This window comes from Aquarana catesbeiana, linkage group LG04 (genome assembly GCF_042186555.1).
Source record: "Aquarana catesbeiana isolate 2022-GZ linkage group LG04, ASM4218655v1, whole genome shotgun sequence".
Lineage (NCBI taxonomy): Eukaryota > Metazoa > Chordata > Amphibia > Anura > Ranidae > Aquarana > Aquarana catesbeiana.
In genome coordinates this window covers 417,811,799-417,836,950 of record NC_133327.1, presented here as the reverse complement: position 1 = coordinate 417,836,950, position 25,152 = coordinate 417,811,799, and the positions used below count along the sequence as shown (strand labels likewise).

Below are 25,152 nucleotides of genomic sequence, written 5' to 3'. Positions count from 1 at the left end.
TGCATTTAGTAAATAACAGCCAACAGTGCTTTGTATAAGGTTACACAATCACGACATTTTCTGGACTCCACACATTTCTGTCAGGGTCAGCTCAAACAAACACAAGCAGTAAATGTCCACAAAGAAGAGCCTGGGGGGAGATGCCTGTCGAGAACTTGAGGTCCTGCAGGCTTCTCCCTGTGGCCAAATACCGCAAGGTAGCGACCAACCTCTGCTTCGGAGTGATGGCTTGCCTCATGCAGGTATCCTGCCTGCTAATATAAGGGGTCAGCGAAGCCAACAAACGGTAAAACACGGGGTCCGTCATCCGGAGAAAGTTCCTGAAATCATCAGGATTATTCTCACGGATCTCACGGAGCAAAGGCATATGAGAGAACTGGTCACGCTGAAGCAACCAATTCTTGGTCCATGAACTCCTCCCCACCCTGTTCATGGACTGGACTTGTGTCAAGGTCAGGACCCCAACACCAAGCCCCCGCACAGCACGAACTCTACGAGGAGTACGCATACGAAACATGGCTAGAAAACGGTCGGCTGCTCAGAACGAAGTAACAGAACGCACTGAAGAACAGCAAGGCCTGTGAAGAGCGACCTGAAAAACAGCAACGAGCGGGCAAGATCACACAGAAAACTCCGATACGAACTGACTGCACGCACTGAAGAGCAGATACAAACCCACAAGCACAAACTGAACGGCAGAAAACGATCTGAAAGCCACGAGTCTGAAAAAGCGCGAATCGTCTCTCACCAAACTTTTACTAACACGAGATTAGCAAAAGGAGCCCAAAGGGTGCCGCGCTTGGTTCTGAACCGGCCTTTTCTAGTCTCGTCGTACGTGGTGTACGTCACCGCGTTGTTGGCGATCGGAAATTCCGACAACTTTGTGCGACCGTGTGTAGGCAAAACAAGTTTGAGCCAACATCCGTCGGAAAAAATCCTAGGATTTTGTTGTCGGAATGTCCGAACAAAGTCCGACCGTGTGTACGGGGCATAAGAGTGACTGGTCCAACAGACACGGCACAGACATGATCCTTTGTGGCAAACTAAATAGTTCTGTTAGGGCAGTGGCAGCTAGTGCTCAAAATGTTTGGGGGGGGGCGCAAACAAACTGAAAAATTCTGAACAAAAAACATCAATTGCAGTCTCACTGTGCCCATCAAATGCAGCCACTGTACCCATCAATTGCAGATACTGTGCCATCAAACGCAGCCACTGTGCCATCAAACGCCGCCATTGTGCCATCAAACGCAGCCACTGTGTTCATCAATTGCAGCCACTGTGTTCATCAATTGCAGCCACTGTGTTCATCAATTGCAGCCACTGTGTTCATCAAATGCAGCCACTGTGCCATCAAACGCAGCCTCTGTGCCATCAAACGCAGCCTCTGTGCCATCAAACGCAGCCTCTGTGCCATCAAACGCAGCCACTGTGCCCATCAAACGCAGCCACTGTGCCCATCAAACGCAGCCACTGTGCCCATCAAACGCAGCCACTGTGCCCATCAAACGCAGCCACTGTGCCCATCAAACGCAGCCACTGTGTCCATCAAAAGCAGCCATTGTGCCATCAAGTGCTGTCACTGTGCCATCAAATGCTGCCACTGTGCCCCATCCAATGCTGCCACTGTGCCCATCAAAAGTTGCCACTGTGACCTCGCCATCTGCCCAGCACTTACCCTATCTCGGTGGTGGCAGGTCAGGGAGCGCGGGACCGCGGCGAGCTGTGGGACCTTGCAGCGGGTCAGACAGTGGCGAGCTGTGTCCTCCATGCGTCTCCTCCCCTACTCCTTTATAGGCGTACAATCACAGCATCTGTCCTTTCAGCCAATCAGGTTACGGGTAACAGACCCGTGCTTCCTGATCGGCAGAGAGGTGGTTCAGTGTTAGAAAATTTGAGTAGTCATTCGCTTTTCTAACACATCTGGGTGGACTCCGAGTGCAATGCTTTGCTGTCCGAGTTCACCTTTTTTGAAGCTTATAAGAGCCTGTGGCTCTAATCGGGTGCTTCAAAAATATACCCCCGCTGCTGTAATTCAGGCACCCGGCGTCCAAAAAGGGGCCAGACGCCTGAATAGGCGGTGGCGACGGCAGCCATGGATAGATTCATGCAATGCATGAATCTATCAGTTAGTCATAGAGTGGGGTAGCCGGAGAGAGGGGCTGGCACCCGTGCGCTCTTGATGGACACAGCGCTACTGTGTTACATGTACTAGAACAGAAGTCTGCATTTTTAGCTTTGGAATTTAAAGAGACTTAGTGCTTCTATTTTTTTTTATTATCTAAAATGATTGTAATTTAATTTAAAAAAAATATATAACAGATGTTTATACTTACTTTGCACAGAGTGGCTTCAAACCTCCTCCTCTTTTCGGGTCCCCTGCTGGTGCCTCTGGCTCCTCCCCCTTCCCGTTTCCTATGAAAGTACTCATGCAGGCTCACTCCCAAGCCTCCCTGTCTGTGTCTATTGACTTAGACAATGGGACTTGGCCTTGCCCCCTGCTCCTTCACCACTGGCTTTGATTGACAGCAGTAGGTCTCAATGGCTCCCGCTGCCTCAGCAAAGTCTGTGTGACCAGGAAGTGAGGGGAGGGAGGAGCTGCTGATGACTACAGTGCTGAAATGAATGAGGACTTGAGCAAGTGTAAGGGGGGGTACTACTACCTAAACATTTTTTACCTTAATGCAAACACTCGCTTTCTCTTGAGATATGTCAGTAGGGACGTTCAGAAGATATCCATAGATATATATTTCCTCCTGAGTGTCATCTCATGTTTTTTTGCCCACTCCCAGTGATGTCACACCAAGTCAAGTGTTGGGGACATGCAGAATACCCAGGGTACTTGCTGATGGCACTTTGGTTCCTGAACTAATGTGGTTACATATTTTCCTATTTATTATTGAATATGATGTATGTGAGTGTCATTGATTACTTTAAATGTATGTTACTTTCTTGAATGGTAAGAATGCTGAAAAATGGATACCCAAGAATCAATGATATTGGAATATATCCTAACAGTGTTAAAATGTATACCTTATTATAACCTATGTTGAGTATAGTTTGTTCCTAGATTGACTTAGCATTTCACTTTTTTTACAGAATGGTTCCAGTGTCTCGCTGCCTGCTCCCTCATTGCTGTCTCCTCATTCTAAGGTCAGACTAGGACCCAGCGCACAACTGCAAGCAATTGCCACAGGCTCATCAGGTAAGGAATGTTTTTTATTTTATTTGTGTTGTATAGTTGATAATGCAGTATGTATGGACATGACGAAAACATAGAAAGTATGGTGATATTCTTATCAAGAAACCCAAAGACTTTTAGGTTCTGTTCACAAAGACCTTACAAGGTGGCCCTTCACTAGGCAGACATTTTCAAAAACAGGGGTACAAGACCCAAGTCTCATGATTTGCCAAATCATGTGACTGACCTCTCATCCAATTACAGCTGGTTCTTTGCAGAATTATGCAGTATACCACAGGCATGACTTGTAAAATTCAGGCACAGTGTGGAGTAAAAACTACAGCCTCCTAATTTTACAATGAAAGAGCAATAGGCTCTATCCATCTGCTCTTTTTCTATCAGCATGTTCTATGTCAACAAGTTGCAGACTCATGAGGTTATCCATCTGATCTCTTCTTCTACCAGGACTTTCTATGCCAACATATTTGCACACAGCATAGGGTATTAGTTCCTAGTCCTATACCTACGTCTCTTTTGCTGACTTTAGGAATGGTATGGGACTGATATGAAGTCAAATCCAGTTGTATAAGGAATACAGTGCTGCATTAATTTCTTAGTTTCTTTTATTAGTTTCTTTTATACACCTCCTATATCTGTCTAGAGTATAGCTTTAAAAGAGAAGTATGGGCAAAGCTCTTTCAGCCATACTTATCATGTGGGTCACAGGAGTGCAGACCAGATGTGTGGTGAGAGTGCAGTTTGTAGCAGAAGTGTGCTCAAGGGGTACAGAGGTGTGTGAGGTGGCTACAGTGGTGAGAGAGGTGTGTGATGGGGTACTGTGGTGATAAAGGTATACTATGGGGTATAGTGGTGGCAGAGGTTTGTGATGGGGTACAGTGGTGGCAGAGGTGTGCGATGGAATACAGTGGTGGCAGAGGTGTGCGATGGAGTACAGTGGTGGCAGAGATGTATGAAGGGGTACAGTGGTGGTAAAGATGTGTGATGGGGTACAGTGTTGGCAGAGGTGATGTGCGATGGGGTACAGTGTTGGCAGAGGTGGTGTGCGATGGGGTACAGTGGTGGCAGAGGTGTGCGATAGGGTACAGTGGTGGCAGAGATGTGCGAAGGGGTACAGTGGTGGTAGAGATGTATGAAGGGGTGATAAGGGTGTGTGATGGGGTACAGAGGTGTTTTTGTGAGGTGCACAGTGGTGGCAGAGGTGTACGATGGGGTACAGTGGTGGCAGAGGTGTCTGGGAAGGGTACAGTGGTGGTAAAGGTGTCCAATGGGGTATAGTGGTGGTTAAAGGTGTGTAATAGGGTACAGTTGTGGCTGAGGTGTGTGATATGTCTACAGTGGTGACAGAGGTGTGCAATGGGATACAGTGGTGATAAAGGTATACTATGGGGTACAGTGGTGGCAGAAGTTTGTAAAGGGGTACAGTAGGGCTAAATGTGTGTGATGGGGTACAGTGGTAGCAGATGTGTCTGATGGGGTACAGTGGTAGCAGAGGTGTGTGAAGGTGTACAGTGGCAACAGAGGTGTGTGAAGGGGTACAGGGGTTGTAAAGGTGTGCAAAGGGGTACAGTGGTGGCAAAGGTGTCTGGGGTGGTACAGTGGTGGCAGAGATGTGTGAAGGGGCACAGTGGTGGTAAAAATTTGCAATGGGTACAGTACTGGTAAAGGTGTGCAATAGGATACAATGGTGGCAGAGGTGTAGTGGAGTTACAGTGGTGGCAGAGGTGTTCAACAGGGATACTGTGATGTTAAAAATGTGCTTGGGGTGCAGTAACCCTTGGCACCCCAAATGGTTTGGAACTACATTTCCCATGATGCACAGCTACACTACAGAGTGCATAAGCATCATAAGAAATGTAGTTCCTAAACATCTGGGCTGCCAAGGTTTGCCATCACTGATCTAGACCCACGCACTCTATATGATATATTGTAATTACATACTCCAGACCAAAGTGTGTAAGCTCAGGGTGTTCACATAATTCTGGCCTTAAAGCACTTCTTTTTTTTTTTGATCAGACAGTGGGCTAATTAAAAAAAAAAAAAAAAAAAGCAAATGGATTTCTCCATCCACAGAAGAAAAGGTGGATCGAAAAATCCCCCCCCCCCCACTGGGACATTGTACTGAACAGAGGCTGCAGGCGATTGACTACAGCCGCTGATCATTCTGCACTCGGATTGAAACTTGGTCCCTGCTGAACCTGCTGAATTGACCATCTATGGCCAGCTTTAAAGGACAGGTTCACCTTTATCAACATGTTTCATGTTAAACCAAAAAAAAGCAGCACCGTTCACATACTCCTGTCACATATACTATCCAGTTCAAACACTGATGCTGGGTGCTTGGTTACTGCTTAGTTACTGATAAGAGCACGTCAAGCCCGTCCATATAGCCATAAATGTTTCCCACAACTGCACACTAATATAGTAAACCACAAAATAAATGGAAAAAAATAGATTATAGCGCACACATACAAAAAATGACATTAAATCCTGCAAGGCTATTTAAAACACCTGAACATATTTAAAAATATGGGGATTTGGTCACACCATATTGCCATATAGTGCTAAGCCCACTACTGCCTCAAAGTACCCCATTATTAGTCGGTCCTACACTAATCATAGAATGAAAGATCTTTAGTGGGCTTAGCACTATATGGCCATATGGTGTGACCTCATATTTTTGAATATGTTCAGGTGTTTTTAATAGCCTTGCAGGATTTCATGTCATTTTTGTATGTGTGCACTATAATCTTTTTTGTTCTGTTTGTCAGTCAGTCACCATCTTGAATGTAAACACGTTTTTAGGGTGTGCCCCCAAGGCTGTTTTTTCCACAAAATAAATGATCGCAAATGACTTCAGCTGGCTCTCAGAACATCAGGAAAGCCCCCTAACATGTTTCGCCTGTGTAGGCTTTAAGCATAGAGGCCATATTTAGGGTGTAATAGGACCAATCGCCCTCACCCCATGAACCACTGTCACATTAAAAATTGGCTCCACCCGAACAGCTGCATCATTTATTCACATTGATCTGTGAATGAGAAAAACTACAAGTCAAGCCCCCCACCGCGGCAGACAGACTTCTGGTTCTCAAAGGACTATGAGTGTGCTGATCAGCACACTTGCGTCCCGTGAATCTTCCTCCAGCATTAAAAAGTGGAAGCCTGTACAGAGATAACCCGGTTAATGGAACTCGCTGTATTTGACTTGTTAAACTTCAGGCTGCCAATAGTGTAAAAAATGGCCTGCTACTATTGCTCAAGGAGTGGAAATTTCAATATTTTTACACAGAACTGCTTCAATCAAATAGGGCATTGCAAATCCACGCAAAGGGTAACTCCACTTTCATGGGAAAAAATGGCAAATAAAAAAATAGCATATATAATTGCTACACTAGCCATATTGTAATTTAATGTTATAAAAAATTACCTTTCCTTTTCAATCTGTAATTTTCTATGAGATGCAATGCAACATGGCAACCTGAGGGTGTTCTGTAAACAGATGGTGTTCAGAACGCTCCCCCAGAAATATCAGTTCTTGCTTTTGTGATTGGCTTACTGATTTGCCCATAAGTCTGCACTAAGATCCCCTGCAACATGTCATTTTTGGTGAGATACTCCCAAAGGGAAATCACGTCTAAAGGGATGCAGACCCAGCCATTTTCCTCAATAGAGTCCTGCAAGTGCAGCAGCTGATTGACGATTATGGAATCACTTTCATGTACATCCATTTTGCACATAGACATAGGCAAACAAACAGCTATTTCTTCAGAATAACAAAAGGTAGGAACCTGCAACAACGCATTTAAAATCCTTGCACTGTACATAGATCACCCAGAGGGGAATATATTTCTCAACAAAAAGTGGAGTTACTCTTTAAATTTACATTTATCATTGCTATGTCCAGCATTCAATTATGTCATAACCTTGAATGTCAAACAGTATTCTTCAGACAGAGACCTGAGTTGGGGTACTGTAATGTAACTAGCTGGGAGTGTTTGTCAGTCATATAATTTATTACATAGTAATGTAATATTTATATTGTGCATGTAAAGAACTACGGAATCAAGGCTTTATTAAGATTTATTTCTGGGCTAACAGGAAATATGGATTGATGTATAATCATTTTATTTTTGTGTGAGTTACCACACAGTAGGTAAGGAGCCTGTCACCTTGCCCATGCACAGTACAATGATCGGTTCCCTTGATATCCCACATCTCTCACTGATTCTCACCTTTCCTGATGCTCTGTTCACCTGCATCTTAGCCCAATCAATGTGTGAGCTCTGTTGCAGTTCATAGGAGTTACCAGGGGGTTAATGACCTCCGACAAATAAATGGAGTAGCAAGGGGACCATTACAAGGGTGAGTATCAGCAGCACTGGGGTGTTATTAAGAGAATCTGTCTCCTTGCCCTGAATGACCAATGAGATACCTTTTAAAGCTGATATAAGACTTGCAGTGGGGTTGTCTGATCTGTATTCTGATGGATTTACGGGAAGGGGAGAGCTTAAGGTGGCTTTCGTTAGTGTGATAATGTTTCCTAATACGACATGAACAGGTAGCAAACAGGGCATTGGTACAGAATTCAGCATTGTAGAATTTGTGCTGTGAAGCTGTAAAGTCCAGGGTGGTTACAGTTGAAAGGTATCTGTATTCCTTTACTGGCAGGCAAATCAGAGACGAGCTTAGAAAATGTAAACATAAAGTAGTCGTGACACCTTTCAGAATACTTTAAAAATTTCTGCAAGACAACCAGAAAATCTGGACTTCTGGAAGAGACTTTTAAAAAGAATATGATGTGTAAATATGTTTTACCACGAGAAAATGTGCACAGTATTTAACTCAACCTTTGTTCTGGTGTCAGTACAACACAGATGAATTAGTAGAAGAGAACCTGTCTCTTTAGATGATATTCTTTGTGTAACATTTGCATTTGACAATAGCTTTGAGGGAACTGGGCAAAGTTCGGTTTGCTGCATGGTCATTAAACCCACTGGTTAGTTCGCAAATAGCGCACATAGCACTGAACCTCAGTGAAGTCTATGGGAGGTGAGTCTTGTTGTTTTTTGTTTTTTTTTCAAGGCAAAGGCTTTTATTTTTAAAAGGGCATGGATATCTTGGTATTACCACGGGGACACGTACCAATGCGAAAAAAAAAATTAAAATGTGGTAAGAGGATCTTTTAATGAGACTTAAAGGGGAACATTAAAATATAAAAATCCTTTACATAACATGCTTTGGGGGTGCCCTAAACCTGCATGCGAAGTTGCAGATGTGGCATGCTGTGCTTATTTAAAAGTGACGTTGTTTACAAAGAGCAGCCAGACATTAATGCCACTAAATTGAAAATTGCAGATTTAATTTGTAACCAAAACCAGGAGATCTGTGGCACTACCAACACAAAATGACAGATCCCTGCTGGTTTCTATTTGGTAACAAATGGGTTGGGGGTCCTGACCAGATATAGTCATTCTTAGAAGAGTGCCAACATTAATAATAACGTATAGAAAAGGGGTACCTTTGTCATGACTAATAGAGGAGAGGTTTTTTGGGAGGCTGAAATTTACTTTTATGGTACCGTACAGAAGCTTGGGATACACAAAGTAGGTATAAAAGGTTAAAGTTTTATTACAATAACAGTTTAAAATACATAAATTTTAAAAAGAATGAAAGCAGTCCAATGGCTTTATATGGTCACAAGTATGGTGACTCTGAAAGGATGAAACAAATCCTTTCAGTGTCCACCATACTTGTGTAAAATACCAGACTTAATGTTTGAGGCTGGACTTAGCTGAGTTGAATGAGTGTTCAGTAGCACTGTTTAGAACTATACTACAATGTCATAATTTATAAAGGGTAATACTGTATATATTAAGCTTACTTGCCTCTTTGCAACAAAGATACAGGTGACCAATTAATATATATTCTTTGTTTCATTTACAGTGCCTTGAAAAAGTATAAATACCCCTTTAAAATTTTCCACATTTTGTCATGTTACAACCAAAATGTATTTTATTGGGATTTTAGGTGATATACCAACACAAAGTGGCACATAATTGTGAAGTGGAAGGAACATGATAAATGGTTTTCAATTTTTTTTACAAATAAATCTGAAAAGTGTGGCGTGCATTTGTATTCAGCCCCCTGAGTCAATACTTTATAGAAGCACCTTTCACTGCAATTACAGCTGCAAGTCTTTTTGGGTATGTCTCTACCAGCTTTGCACATCTAGAGAGTGAAATGTTTCCCATTCTTCTTTGCAAAATAGCTCAAGCTCTGTCAGATTGTATGGAGAGTCTGTGAATAGCAATATTCAAGTCTTTCCACAGATTCTCAATTGGATTTAGGTCTGGACTTTGATTGGGCCATTCTAACACATGAATATGCTTTGATCTAAACCGTCCCATTGTAGCTCTGGCTGTATGTTTAGGGTCGGGGCCCTGCTGGAAGGTGAACCTCTGCCCCAATCTCAAGTCTTTTGCATACTCTTAATAGGTATTCTTCTAAGATTGCCCGGTATTTGGCTCCATTCATCTTCTCATCAACTCTGACCAGCTTTTCTGTCCCTGCTGGAAAAAAAGCATCCCCACAACATGATGCTGCCCTCACCATGTTTCACGGTGGGGATGTTGTGTTCAGGGTGATGTGCAGTGTTAGTTTTCCGCCACACATAGCGTTTTACGTTTTGGACAAAAAAATTCAAGTTTGGTCTCATCTGACCAGAGAACCTTCTTCCACATGTTTGCTGTGTCCCCCACATGGCTTCTCGCAAACTACAAATGGGTCTTATAGCTTTATTTCAACAATAGCTTAGTTCTTGACACTCTTCCATAAAGGCCAGATTTGTGAAGTGCACGACTTATAGTTGTCCTGTGGACAGATTCTCCCATCTGAGGTGCGGATCTCTGCAGCTCCTCCAGAGTTACCATGGGCCTCTTGGTTGCTTCTCTGATTAATGCTCTCCTTGCCCAGCCTGTCAGTTTAGGTGGACGGCCATGTCTTGGTAGGTTTGCAGTTGTACCATACTCTTTCCATTTCTGGATGATGGATTGAACAGTGCTCCGTGAGAGGACTCTATTTACTATTTAGGTTCCACTAGATTTTAGTTAGGAGTATTATAGTAAAGAGGGCTGAGTACAAATGCACACCACACTTTTCAGCTATTTATTTGTAAAAAAAAATTGAAAACCGTTTATCATTTTCCTTCCACTTCACAATTATGTGCCACTTTGTGTTGGTCTATCACATAAAATCCAAATAAAATAAAGTTACGTTTTTGGTGGTAACATGACAAAATGTGGAAAATATCAAGGGGTTTGAATACTTTTTATGTACTGCCATTATATAATTACAGTAGTAGTAAGAATAACTATGGCCAGCCTAAGTACTTGTGTGTTGCACAGGGTACAATCTTAGTAGGTGTACCCAAAATGTGAATTTTTTAGTTATTTATAAAAATGGATTAACAATATAAAGTATGCATATTCCATTCTGGTTCCTTCAGTTTTTAGCAGGGGCATCTGTTCCCTCAACTTTTTTTCACATCCTATCTGCTTAATAGCAGTTACCTCACCTCCCCAAAGAGTGCTAAAGAGCTAGAGACTGTTTTGCAGTCTGGCCAATGTTAATGTTAAAGTGGAGTTCCACACAATTTTAGAAGTTCACCTTAATGGCTTCCTATCATTACAGACATTGTCAAATGGAATTTTTTATTTTTTTTTCCCTAAGGGTTACCTCTCTAGCCTTTATTTCTGTGGCGTTTCCTGTCTCAGCCACCCGCGGGTATCCACGTCATACACAGTGGCGCACTGTTTCCTGGGAGCTATGAATCATTATTCCCAGGAGTCAGTGTGTATAGCCGCTGCTAATTCTCGAGATCTTCCAAAACCAGAAGTGATGCGATGGCGCCAGTCACGTCTTGGAGACATATCTTTGTTGTCATCACAACAGGGCGAGCACTTCCGACGACGACGCCCATTGCGATGGCAACGTCGGAAGTTTACGGCAATGCGCACAGCACATAATGTGCATGTGCAGTAACGGGCAGTGCATGCTGGTAGCTCAGCATCACCGTATCCCGGAACTGTCTGCTTGTGGGCTTCACATGCCCACAGGCAAGATGAAAACGGCCAGGAAGAAATAATATAACTTACTTTTTTAGACAAAACCGGATATCGGGGGATATATTTAAAAAAAAGAAGTGAGTGTTACATTTAAATTACATGAAGGTACGAATTGTTTAAAAAAAAAAATGATTTGACGTTGGAACTCCGCTTTAAATCAGTACATCTCTAAAATATATGCACATTTACACTTGTTTTATCCCAAGACCCTGCAAGTACAGAAAATTACCTGGTAATGCCTGCATTTTGCTAAACTAACTCAACCAATCCATCTCACAGATCTCTACAACATAAAGGCTAATGATTCTGTAATCCAGCATAAGAATTAGGAGGATATAAAGGTTAATGATTCTGTAGTCTAGTATAAGAACTAGGAGGGATCTTTGAGATAGCTCTTTGAGTTGCACAGGGCAGCTCTAAATTTAACAGTTTTTTTCCACTTGTCAAGCAAATATGCGCCTCTCTTCTCTTTTATACTCTCTAACTCCTGCTGGATTTTGCTTCTAATCCCCTTGTGGAGGCTTCCATTTGTGGATGGACATTATATGGTTACACAACCTATCACATTGCTATAATCTTTTTATATGGAATATAAACTGAAGGACTTATAAATAAATGGTTGTGGAACAAATCATTTGAGTTCCCATTATTTCTTATGGGGAAATTTGCTTTGATATAAGAGTGCTTTGGATTACAAGCGTGTTTCTGGAACGAATTATGCTCGCAAACCAAAGTTTTTCTGTATTTCTTTTTACAATAAATACATTTTATACCATCAGCTAAACTACATAAAATGCTGTGTCATTAGAAAATAACAATTACTAATGTAGAAGGAAAAGATTAGTCACCTTCTAGTCCTGCTGGTCATAAATATTATATGAGGACAATATGGTGCTAGAAGTAGCCAGGATAGTCCTATATGGTGGCAAGCGAATGTCCTTACCCAGTTTAATTACTTCTAATAGTCATGCAACTTGTCAGACAGGTAAAAGGTCTTAACAATAATTCAGTACCCAGCCTATTTGGCTTTGGGCATTGGCAGCTACTCAGCTTGCTCCTCTTTCCTCTGCCAGAATTTAGGCGCTGTAGAGGGAATATCTTGATGTTGAAAATGATTTTAACAATATCAGTATGAACAAGGTTTTCCAGGGCCTTTCGACAGCTGTTAACAGAAGACTGCCACATGTATTACTCTTTAATAAAATATTACTTTAAATGAAAAACATTTTGTGGTAAGCTTGGGGAGCTTTTGCACTTTGTTTTGTATACCTGTTGCCTTATATAAGTAGTACCAAAGGAAATGTTTTTGTTTATTATATTGCATAAATATCTACTTGTATGTACTGCATAGGTCGGGTTCATTATATTTTTTAGAAGGAAAAGTACCCTCATTGGAAAAATTACCCTTTTCTCTTGTTCTGTTAACAACTATAAAATGGTAAATTTCTCATCACATTCTGTCCAGGTGACAGTGGTCACCAGGACACGTAGATATATTGAATCCCCCAAGCAGGGGCACAGACAGCAATATAATTTTGGAAGTGTTCTATCCCTTCCCTAATCTATCTTAAACTAAACAAAAAAAATATGTTTTGGCTTCACATATATTGAGCCACTGTAGATCAATGTTAATGCTATACACTGAAGGGATAAATATCTAGGGGCAATGAAAGGGTTAACAGCGTGCCTAACACGTGTATTGTGTGCCATTTGTGCTGATTTTACTAATAGATGGCTGATGGGAGAAATAAAACAGCCACATCGCTGTTCTCTGTACAGAGCCCTGTGTTGTTAGTAAATCATTGGCTGACAGCATAGATGGGGCGGGGGGCACGCGCCATATAACCAGAAACGCCAGATCACATGCATATACGTAATCTGGCGAAGCGGAGCCGCACGTCCGCCATATATATACTGTGGGCTGGCCTTAAACAATTAATAATGTGTTTTATTTATGCTGTATAGCTTTTGGTGGATAATTGGGGTAGACTTTCATGAGCTGTACCAAAGAAAGCTAGAGTTTATGCCCATGCTAATCATTCAGGTTTTATCTGTTATTGTTCTGGTGCAAATAGGAAAGATACATCTGAGGGACCTTTCCTGTGGGTGGAGAGCAAAGCTGAAGCCATCTTACATTACTAGTTTAGTTTTGGTCACAGTGAGTTGCTATTTTTCTGTAGCATATTGTAGCCTGACAAGCTGTTTTATACAATCTGCACTAGTTCATTACATGTCATGTTGGCTGATATCAGTGATAGGTAACATTAGAGCGGTACTTTTTTTCTTTTGTTCTTCTACAAATAACAAGGTATGCCCTATGTAGAACATATACATTATGTATTTCGTAAATGTAGACCACTTTATTTAAATCAATTTTTCTTTGAAAGTCCATAACTGAATAAAACTACAGACAATAAACCATGTGATATATTCAGTAATACTTTTCACAGTTCTCTGTAACCTCCACAAAATCACTTCTCATTTCAAGCAACGTACAGGTGTGCAAAACAATTCAGGACTCAAGGTTCACATGCAATTTTATTTTGTGCTGATGTCACCTAAGACTAAAACTGGACTCTGGCCACAAAAACTTTTATTTATTTATTTATTTCAGGTACTTATATAGCGCCGTCAATTTACGCAGCGCTTTACATATACATTGTACATTCACATCAGTCCCTACCCTCAAGGAGCTTACAATCTAAGGTCCCTAACTCACATTCATACATACTAGGGACAATTTAGACAGCATCCAATTAACCTACCAGCATGTCTTTGTAGTGTGGGAGGAAACCGGAGTACCCGGAGGAAACCCACGCAGGCACAGGGAGAACATGCAAACTCCAGGCAGGTAGTGTCCTGGTTGGGATTCGAACCAGCGACCTGCTAGGCGAGAGTGCTACCACTACACCACTGTGCCGCCTGAAATATATTTCTCAGTAGTCGTAAAGGCTATACAGTTAGTCTATTAGGGTGCATCAAGCACCTGTGCAAACCCGGATATTACCATATTAAAGTAGCAGTAACGTCATCCTTGTGCTGCACATAACTTAAAACTCCCACCCACTACAGGCTTCCTGTAGAAAACTGCAAGACCAGTTACCCTGTGAAAAGAAAAAGAGCGACATTGACTGGTCTTCATTACTGGAAGCTCCTGCTCAGAGACAAAGTTTTACACTGAATTACAGCACAGATCTGGAAAAAATATGGAATGCACACAAAATTCAAGTAACAATACAACAATATTTAAACATTATTTGCTTATCCCAGAGTTTGGGTTACCGTAATTTTATTTAATAATCAAAGCTACAACCTTTGGTTAACTGCATTTAATGCCACAATTGCTTTTGAACAATTACAGGTAGGCTACATGAGAGCTGATCTGAAAGACCTATATTACTTTGAGTAGTCTTGAATGATTCCACAATTGGTTGTCTGTGCGTTGTTTTGATTGTGAATGCATGAAAATAGACATGTAGCTAAACTTAGACAAAAAAAAAAAAATAGAAGTATTTAAGTTTAGCATCTGTATCTCAATGGATTAGTTGGGCACGTCTGCATGGCTACCAATAGGATGGTAAGTCGATATCATCCCAACTGCCCAGCTGGCAAGTGTACATTTGTTTTGCAACAGGAGCTGGGTGCAAATGCATGTATTCTATCAATCACTCTTTATTAATAAACGCTTTTGTTGTTGCGATTTTCTAATAAAAATACTGATCCATTATGACAAACATATGCTTTATGTTTATTCATCTCAACAACTTTGTGTGTACTTTTGTGGAACAGATCATTTGGTTAAACATTCAAGTTGGAAATTCCTAATGCAGTGATATAAAATGATCTTGATACCTAATGGAAGCAAGAACAGGCATGTGCTCCATTAAAACTGACAACTTTGTAAAGTAGTTACACCTAACATGAGACTATAAGGGGAATTTCCAATCTTGATTATATTCATCACTTAATCTTTGAGCTTGTGCCCATTCTGCTGCTACATGAGGGATTACAAGATTCCAGCGCTTGTTCCTCAGGCACTTCTGCATCAATTTCTTCATGTACTTCTCCCAATTATGACGATCTTTGTGAACTCTCCATGCTAATGTACTGTTTAAATCCACTTTATACTACCTATTTGTAATTTTAGAGAAATGTCTGGAGCAGTGGCTCTTGGTTAAGGACTTTTGCGCCAGTTTTATTTCACAGATCTCACGGGTGGTGTAGCCTGTCAAACTCCTCAAGCGGAGTTAAATTTACTGCAACCACAAAGCATCAAGGCTGCAGCATGTATTCCATCTCGTCGAGCTGCAGTGTTAGAATTTTAGGTTTTTAGGTCCCTTTTATGCTTGTGTGAAATGGTCTTATGGGAAAAATGTTTTCTTTCTTGTTCTTTGAGGGTCACAGGATTCAAAGACAGTTGGTTGGGTTACACCGCTTCCTACAGGAGGATTTGGTCAATGGCAAAAATATGCGACCATCCTGGTATAACCCCTCCCACTCCCAACATGCCTCAGTTTTTTGCTAGTGTCCTAGGAGGATGGATGTCTTTTCTCTACTGAGAAAAAATTTATTGTTTTTACTAGCCATTTTTTTTTTCTTTTTGTAAAGATATTTTTTTTCTTCAATCAATCATCTACATGCTGCTTAAGCTAGTCTCATTCTACATCTATCCTGATCGACGTATGCCCAGAAAGTAACATTTCCTTACCCAGACTCCACTGGACTGGAAATGGAATCTTTGGGTACTGGGCTCTGCATTCTGACCTCTGTGTTAGTTAGCCACAAAGCTCCTTCTCTGTCCAGAGCAGCGGCACAGCCTCTGGTGTGAAGCAATCTGTGAAGATCCATTCTAGGAGTGGGCCATGTGAGCAAAGCATCAGAAGCTACTTCATTTATGAGAATTGTTTGGTGCTATTATTACTATTGCTAAGGAATTACAACAATGGACAGATTTGTTGGTACCCTTCTCAAAAAAAAGAAGAAACCACAATCTTCCCTGAAATAACTTGAAACTGACAAAATTAATTATTATCATCATTGTTTATTCTGTATTTAAAGTGATTGTAAAGCTAAGTTTTTTTTGTTTTTTTATATAACAAACATGTCATACTTACCTCCACCTTGCAGTTCATTTTGCACAGAGTGGAAAAAAAGAAGAAAAGGAGACCTCTACCATGTCAGATAGAGAGCGTGGTGGTCCCATCCCTGGTGCAATAGAACAAAGAGAAATACCCCCTAAATGGGACTTTGAAAGACCACCAACTCTGATGTAAAAATAAATATCTTTAATATTGAGACGTAAATCTATACAAATGAGTAAAAAGACGTATACCGTCTACACAATGCATGCATACATTAAACAAAAAAACAAAACACAGAGAAAAAAAAACTGTACAAAATGACATCAATACTCTCCTTTTTCTCTGTGTTTTGGTTTTTTGTTTAATGTATGCATGTATTGCGTAGACGGTATACGTCTTTTTACTCATTTGTATAGATTTACATCTCAATATTAAAGATATTTATTTTTACATCAGAGTTGGTGGTCTTTCAAAGTCCCATTTAGGGGGTAATTTCTCTTTATTTTGCACAGAGTGGCCCCGATCCTCGACTTCTGGGGTCCCCCGGCAGTACTGGTAGCTCCTCCCTGCATCGTATAACCCCCTAGGAGAAGTGCTCTCCCGGAGGGTTACCTTGCGGGCGCGCTTCTATCAATCTATCCAATCAAGAGCCGAAACAACGGGCAGAGGGGAAGAGCGCGTCTCCGGCAAGGGAAATAGAGGGCTCAGGTGAGTAAAACAGGGGGGCTGGGGGGCCGGTCAGTGACAGAAGTTTTTTCACCTTAATGCATAGGATGCATTAAGGTGAAAAAAACATGAGGGTTTACAACCCCTTTAATTTAAAAAAAAAATCATACTTTGCTTTTGATTTTTTTATTTGACAGAATATTTTAGATTTAAAAAAAAAAAAAATAATGAAAATGGTTTGGAGAAAAGTGAAGAGATCCTTAGCCTAATACAGTTTTTTTGTTGCACAACCATTAGAGGCAATGACTGCAAAAAAAGCAATATCTGTATCTCTTCATAAAATGTCTGCACCTGCCAACAGGTACTTTGACCCACTCTCCAGCTGTCTAAGGTTGGAAGGGTGCCTTCTCCAGACTGCATGTTTTAGCTTTTCCATACACGTTCAATAGGATTCAGATCTGGGTACAAAGAGTACCACTTCAGAATTGTCCACTGTTTTGTTCCTAGCCATTTTTGGGTGCTTTTAGTTGTGTGTTTGAGGAAACTATAATATTATAGGACCCATGGCATGTGATTTAGTCTGCTTTCTGACTCTAGGAAATTAGTTTCGCTCCAGAATGCATTGATAGTCTTGAGATTTTAGTGTGTCCTGCACAGATTCAAACCATATAAATACATAAAGGAGTGCCAGATCAAAACCAGGTAAACGAGTCCAAGGTGATTTTAATTGGTAAAAAAAAGTCATAGAAAAAAAAAAAGCCAATGCGTTTCGGAGGCACCCCACCTTCATCAGGACTTTACACAAGATAAAACTCCCCACATGTAGTAACAACTTGATAGCAGTTGCTGCCCCTGAAATGTGTTGAATGTTGTTTATGACTTTTTTTTTACCAACAAAAAATCTTGGACTCTTTAATCCAGTTTTGGTCTGGTGCTCCTTTCTGTATCTCTTTGATTTGAGCTACTTATGAGGGCCGGCGAGGGAACCTTTTCTGTGTGGAAGCTGCCTGACCAAAGCTTATTGAGCTTGTTTGAAGTTTTCCTTCACCTGACTACACTTGCAAGCCTAAACGTTTCTGTCACTTCTTTAATTATGATGTTCTGCTGCACATATTCAAGGCACCATGTTCTAGATGCAGCATACAATTTAACCAAGTAGCCTTCATGTTTTACACTAGATACAGTGTTTTTATGCCTCATTTTTATGTCTATGAACATAGAGCTTATGTGACTTGCCGTAAAGCTCCACTTTTGTCTCATCCATCCAAAAGACATAGGGGGTTATTTACGAAAGGCAAATCCACTTTGCACTACAAGTGCACTTGGAAGTGCGGTCGCTGTAAATCCGTGGGAGACATGCAAGGAAAATAAAAAACAGCATTTTAGCTTGCACATTATTGGATGATAAAATCAGCAGAGCTTCCCCTCATTTCAGATCTACCCCTCAGATTTACAGCGACTGCACTTTCAAGTCCACTTGCAGTGCAAAGTGGGTTGCAAAAAAAACAATATTTTTTCTTTCTGCTATAAAACATATCCAACAAAGAAATGTAAAAAAATCTAAGTTCTTCCTAAATTTAAGCCAATATGTATTATGCTACATATTTTTGGTAACATATATCCCAAAAAACGTATATTGATGGGTTTGCACAAAAGTTGCAGCGTTTAAAAACTTTGGGATAAATACTGGAATTTATTTTTTATACTAGTAATGGCAGAGATCAGCAACTTATAGTGGGACTGCGATATTACAGTGGACAATCTGACACTTTTGACACTTTGTGGAAACCAGTGACACTAGTACAGTGATCAATGCTTAAAATATGCACTGTCACTGTACTAATGACACTGGCTGGGAAGGGATTAAACATTTAAAGTCATCAAATGGTTAAATGCATGCCTAACCAGTGTTTTTGTGTACACAGTGTGATGTGTTTACTAAAGGATGTGCTAGATTGTATTACCTGCTTTGCAGGGAAACAAAATCCAGCACATCCCCGCTGACAGGACTCAGGTCTGCATTGTTTACATATGGCAATCCTTACCCCTTGGTGATCAGTGGGTGCCAGCAGCCGATCACCCACTGATCGGCTTCTGCTGTGACTAAATACCGCAGAAGCTGCGCACCCCCTACCCGGAAGTGGAGAATCACATATATATACGTGATTCTACACAGAACGGCTGCCATATAGCAGTAAATCTGCTATAAGGCAGTCGGCAAGTGGTTAAAAAAAGAATAAATCCTATTAGAACAGCCAGGGGTGCAAGTACAAGTTTTGGTCAGATGTCTGACAGTAATTCTACAAAAAAAAATTTTACACCTACATACAGGACCTAAAGCAAAAACTGCTAGAAAGAAGAATTCTCTAGATGCATAAGATAATGATTTTGTTCATAATTGAAAGGTAAATCTGGATATTTATATCCACATCACAATATTTTCCTCTATGCTTCCTCATGGAAGATGGCTCACGGAAGGCCAAAGAGTGGTGTTCTCCATAAAAGTGAATGTACATATATTTGGACATATGTGTAAATGTAATCAGCTTGATATTAATCTTTTAAACATGTGTAATGTTTAAAAATCTATGTGTCTATGCTAATTTTGTAATTTAATTATGCACAGGAGGTCAGCTATATTCGCTCTTTGCAAAGTGAAGACTGCAAAATGTGTCTTCCCACCTCTCCTCATCCTCTCACCATCAGGAAGCCTGGCCACAGAAATGCCATACTGAAGCGAGTGTATGTAGACAAGAAGTAGCTGCATCCCCCTCCCCTGCCCCAAAGCACCCCCCTCCATGTTGAGGGCATACGGCATGGTTCGGGGGGGTGCCCTTCTCCCCTCCCTTTCCTGCATGCTCAGATAAGGGTCTGGTATGAATTTGGGGGGGGGGCACACCATTTTCTTTCTTTGATTTTGGTGTGGGGTTCCCTTCCAATTCCATACCAGACTTGAAGGGCCTGGTATGGATTGGGGGGGGGGGGGGGCGCATAACATTTTTTTCCAATTTTTTACATTCTGCTAACATTTGATGACTCATCAGATGTGGCGGCCAGCTTCTCAGCCCGCTTCTTAGCAACCAGCTATACACAGTGTTTTTAACTGCTTGCAGATCAGCCACCATCATTATACTGTGGCAGGTTGGCATGGCTGTGTGAATCGCCCTAGGTGTACATTGGCCGATTCAAGAGCTATAGGGGGCACACCCGCGATGCTTTAGCCGATGTGCATGGCCCGCGGCCACAGTATCCACCGGCGACCCGCGATCGCTCCTCAGAGAGCCAGAAGGGGGATCTGTCAATGTAAACAGACAGATCCCCGTTCTGTCAGGGAAGTAGAGAGAGATCTGCTGTTCCTAGTGATCAGGAACATCGATTAATCGCTACTCCCTGTCAGTCCACTCCCCCCACAGTTAGAAACACCTCCCTAGGGAACACTTAACCCCTTGATCGCCCCCTAGTGTTAACCCCTTCACCTGCCAGTTACATTTATACAGTAATCAGTGGCTATTTTTAGCTCTGATCGCTGTATAAATGTCAATGGTCCCAAAAAAGTGTCAAAAGTATCCAATCTGTCCGCCGCAATGTCGCAGTCCCACTAAAAATCGCTGATTACCGCCGTTACTAGTAAAAAAAAAAATTATAATAAAAATGCCAAACTATCCTAAACTGATAAAGAAATTTGCGGGGTTTTTTTTGTTTTTTTGGGGACATTCAATATAGCAAAAAGTAAAAAATATTGTTTTTTTTTCTAAATTGTCGCTCTTATTTTGTTTATAGCACAAAAAATAAAAAATGCAGAGGTGATCAAATACCACCAAAAGAAAGCTCTGTTTGTGGGGAAAAAAAGGACATCAATTTTGTTTGTGTACAATGTCGCATGACCGCGTAATTGTCAGTCAAAGCAACGCAGCGCTGTATTGCAAAAAATTGCCGTTCATTAAGGGGGCAGATCCTTCTGGGGCTAAAGTGGTTAAAGCAAAAAATATGCATCAAAAACGCAACGCTTGTGTTTTTGGTGCGACTCCATTGAAGTCTATTACACGCAAAATGCAATTTGCTATGGGAAAAAAAGTCCTTCACCCTTTTCAAAAAATGTGGTGCCGCAAAACGCACATATGTGAACTACATATATAGGAAACCATGTTAAATGGACTGTAGTGCATTTCTGCAATATGCACCAAAAAGAGAATAGGTGTGACTGTAGGGTAAAGGTGTAAAAACAATTGTAAGAAAATGTCAACTAATTTATTTGTTTAAATTTTCCTTAAGGTAATAAACTGTAATAAATTCACCCCATCTCGCCAATAGATTGCTACCATTTACTGTTCTTCTAACTAATTTATTCATTTTTTGAAATGCAGCTTTAGGAGACATACATTTTTTATATTTTATCCTTTATATGCACTAGAATTATCTCAACAAACCACAAGATGGAGCTAAACCAAAAGCGCTCCATGTCAGTGGTTTGAACTTTGTTCTAAACAGCTTTATATTATCAGTTTGTGTTTCTGTGTGCCTTCATGAATTAAATAGCTTCTCCTATTTAACTACATTTCACTATGTTTACAGCCTGTGATATATTTTGTACATGCATTTTGCCTTTGCATCCTATAGCATAGTTTTGTATGGTGAGAACATTTTCTTTTGCACAATGCAGAGCTCATGAATCTGCACAGCAACAATTGTTTTCACGCTGAATGTTCTGTCCACTTTAAAATTTGAAAGTGAAGAATAAAAGGAGGGAAATGTAAATATCAGTTTGTGGGTTGGCTCCGATAGGCACTGTGTTATTCTGTAAAGAAAAATTAATACAAGAAGTACAAGTTTTGTCCTTTGGTATACTACTGGTGAAGTGAGAATTCAAGAAACATTCTTAAAGAAAATCTGTAAGGGTACAGAATAACAATTGTACATACAGGTTAATGCAACGTGTACTGCTGGAAGAGCCCCAAGGTTTTCTCTGCTCCATTCCTGCTGAAGAGCAAAGTTTTGTTAGCATTGTAGATGGTATGTGTTACTGCAGCATTCCAGGCATTTTTTTTCTCTCCAGCGTAAAAAATAATTTAAGGTAAATTTAGTTTTTTTTTTTTTGTTTTTTGAGAAATCCTACCTACCTAGGTGGATGCAGCATTGGTCCAATGCTGCATCTGTCCCACACCAGCTCTAAGGCAGAGAACTGAGTGATCAAAAGGCCGCTGATCACTCAGTTTTCAGTGCTCTGTGAGCAGAGAGCTGGTGACTATCAGTCACCGGCTCTCTCCTCTAACACCCCCCCCCCCCACGCGCGTTAACTGGAGCGCTATAGTCAGGGATACTACATGCAGGCATCCAGCATGGGTGATCAGATCAGTTGGCTGCACCTAAAGGAATCAGGACCCAGATGAATAAGTGAAAATATGTTTATTAAGGCAATAACACGCTTCCAATACCAACACCAGTAAAACATAAGCAAGTAAGTGAAAAGTAAATGTAACAATGCAAAACCCTTAACAATAACCTAGCTAACTATATACTAATGAAAGGAGCACACATGAGCAAGACAGGACAGAGACAGGAGACAAGGGGAGCTGGAATCCAGGTACTGGGAGTAGAAAGCAGGGTACAGGTCTCAAGAACAGAGTACAAGGATCAGGAATGGATAAGACTCAGGCAGGTACAAAGCTTGCAGGAAAATACTGAAGCACTGAACCTCAGTGAAGGGTGGGCCTATATACCCCTAGCTGTCAACATCAGAGGCCACCTAATTCCCTGTATAGTCCATCTGCTGGGAGACACCTGATGGCCACCAGTACTACGCCATTGGGTTCCAAGAACAGTGACACCAGCAGGTGACCCAAGTAATGACACAGGTCCTGGCAGCTGTGCTGTGGAGAGGGTGGGAGCGGCTGGCTCAGGCTCTCATCGACTTGCTGAGAAGCTGAGCCAGGTGCTGGTGCAGGCATCTGGGGGAATCCCAACCCATCCCATATGGTCATGACCTTTCCCTGCTTTGTGACGTTAACCGACAGTGAGCTTTAGCCCGCTGTCTGCTGAAAATGGGTCACAGGAATGCAGAAAGAACTGCACTCCTGTGATCCACAGAAGAAGTACAGCCAAACATGCCTATTTTGTGCTGTGACAATGAAAGCTGCACTGTAGTTTGCCCCTCATCTCTCCTTATTCAGTCACAGAACACTTTGTTTTTTATGATCCATTCACATAATACAAAGCAGGGGAGAGGGACAGTCAAACAACACTGTGGCTTCCATGTATTAGAGTTGCAACTCTCACAGCCACAGCAGACTGGAAGTATAGCAAGAGTTGTACTATCTAGCTTGAATGAAATAGTAAAAAATTTCAAACATACATGAAGTGGCATACACCTCAAAAGACATAAGCTATTTTTACAATGTAGATTATAAAAAATAGGCCTAGAGTTCTGGTTTAAAAAAGACTTCCAATACCAATTCCAATCATGTCGCTCACAGCAAAGCTGAATTCTTTCGGCTACTTCTTTAGAATCAATATGCAACCTACTAACTGACGTTGGCCATATTAGTCGGCAATACACATGGTTTTCACACGCCCTTATTAGCAGAAAGCCTTACAGCTTTTTGACGGTACACTAAGTACACTCATCTTGTTGCACATTATTTCTTTGTAAGTAGATGGATATCTTTTGTTTTTCCAAACCTCTGATTTCTTAGTTAGAACAAAAAAATGCTGAACTCATTAAGATCAGAAGACCTCTGGGGACAATTTATACAATGACAATAAAAAAAATGTGCTGAATGATTACTGAATAATGATTTGGTTGGGATTTCTTCTCTAATCATTCTCAGACATAAAAGTGACCATGTCACTATTGTAAATATTTTAAACGCAGCCATACCTGTAAAGGAAGTCCATAAATACTTACCCTGCTACCCATGCTGCCCAACTCTGGTCCAATCCTGAGAAGTCCTTTGCTGAATCCAAAGGGAAAACCAACATTTGGGTTCCTGCACAGCTCTTACTGGTCCCTCCTGCTGATGTCATTACTTGTATCCTGTAATGGGTTGGAGGTTCTTAGAATGAACCAATTAAAGCTGCAGAGGTTGTCGCAAATATAATGAACTGCAATCTGCACCAAATGGACAAGATAATTTTCAGCTCTACTAAGCTGCAGTCATCCACTGACAAAAATTAATTTTTTGTGCAATAACAAAAAGCGTGACTGCGTTATATCAACTAATCTACCACAAATGTGTATTTAATTGCATAACAATACATACCTAAAAATATAATTAAAAATTCTGTAAAATCACTATAATATATTATATATATATATATATATATATATATATATACACACACACAGTGGAAAGTAAAAAAGAAAAACTGAAATATCACAAGGTCCTAAGTATTCAGACCCTTTGCTGTGACACTCATATATTTAACTCAGGTGCTGTCCATTTCTTCTGATCATCCTTGAGATGGTTCTACACCTTCATTTGAGTCCAGCTGTGTTTGATTATACTGATTGGACTTGATTAGGAAAGTCACACACCTGTCTATATAAGACCTTACAGCTCACAGTGCATGTCAGAGCAAATGAGAATCATGAGGTCAAAGGAACTGCCTGAAGAGCTTAGAGACAGAATTGTGGCAAGGCACAGATCTGGCCAAGGTTACAAAAAAAATTCTGCTGCACTTAAGGTTCCTAAGAGCACAGTGGCCTCCATAATCCTTAAATGGAAGACGTTTGGGATGACCAGAACCCTTCCTAGAGCTGGCCGTCTGGCCAAACTGAACTATTGGGGGAGAAGAGCCTTGGTGAGAGAGGTAAAGAAGAACCCAAAATTCACTGTGACTGAGCTCCAGAGATGCAGTCGGGAGATGGGAGAAAGTTGTAGAAAGTCAACCATCACTGCAGCCCTCCACCAGTCGGGGCTTTATGGCAGAGTGGCCCGACGGAAGCCTCTCCTCAGTACAAGACACATGAAAACCCGCATGGAGTTTGCTAAAAAAACACCTGAAGGACTCCAAGACGGTGAGAAATAAGATTCTCTGGTCTGATGAGACCAAGATAGAAATTTTTGGCCTTAATTCTAAGCGGTATGTG

The 25,152-nt window shown here is 41.1% G+C and overlaps 1 protein-coding gene across 3 annotated transcripts in view; it reads left to right on the top strand.

Moving 5' to 3' along the window:
• Positions 1-25,152, top strand: part of AHI1 (Abelson helper integration site 1) — a 458,771-nt gene that overhangs the window by 321,883 nt on the left and 111,736 nt on the right. For all 3 annotated transcript variants that reach the window (XM_073627325.1, XM_073627324.1, XM_073627326.1), the window contains exon 19: positions 3,097-3,202. In XM_073627325.1, the coding sequence (XP_073483426.1) occupies positions 3,097-3,202 (106 nt within the window). The remainder of the gene's footprint in view (positions 1-3,096; positions 3,203-25,152) is intronic.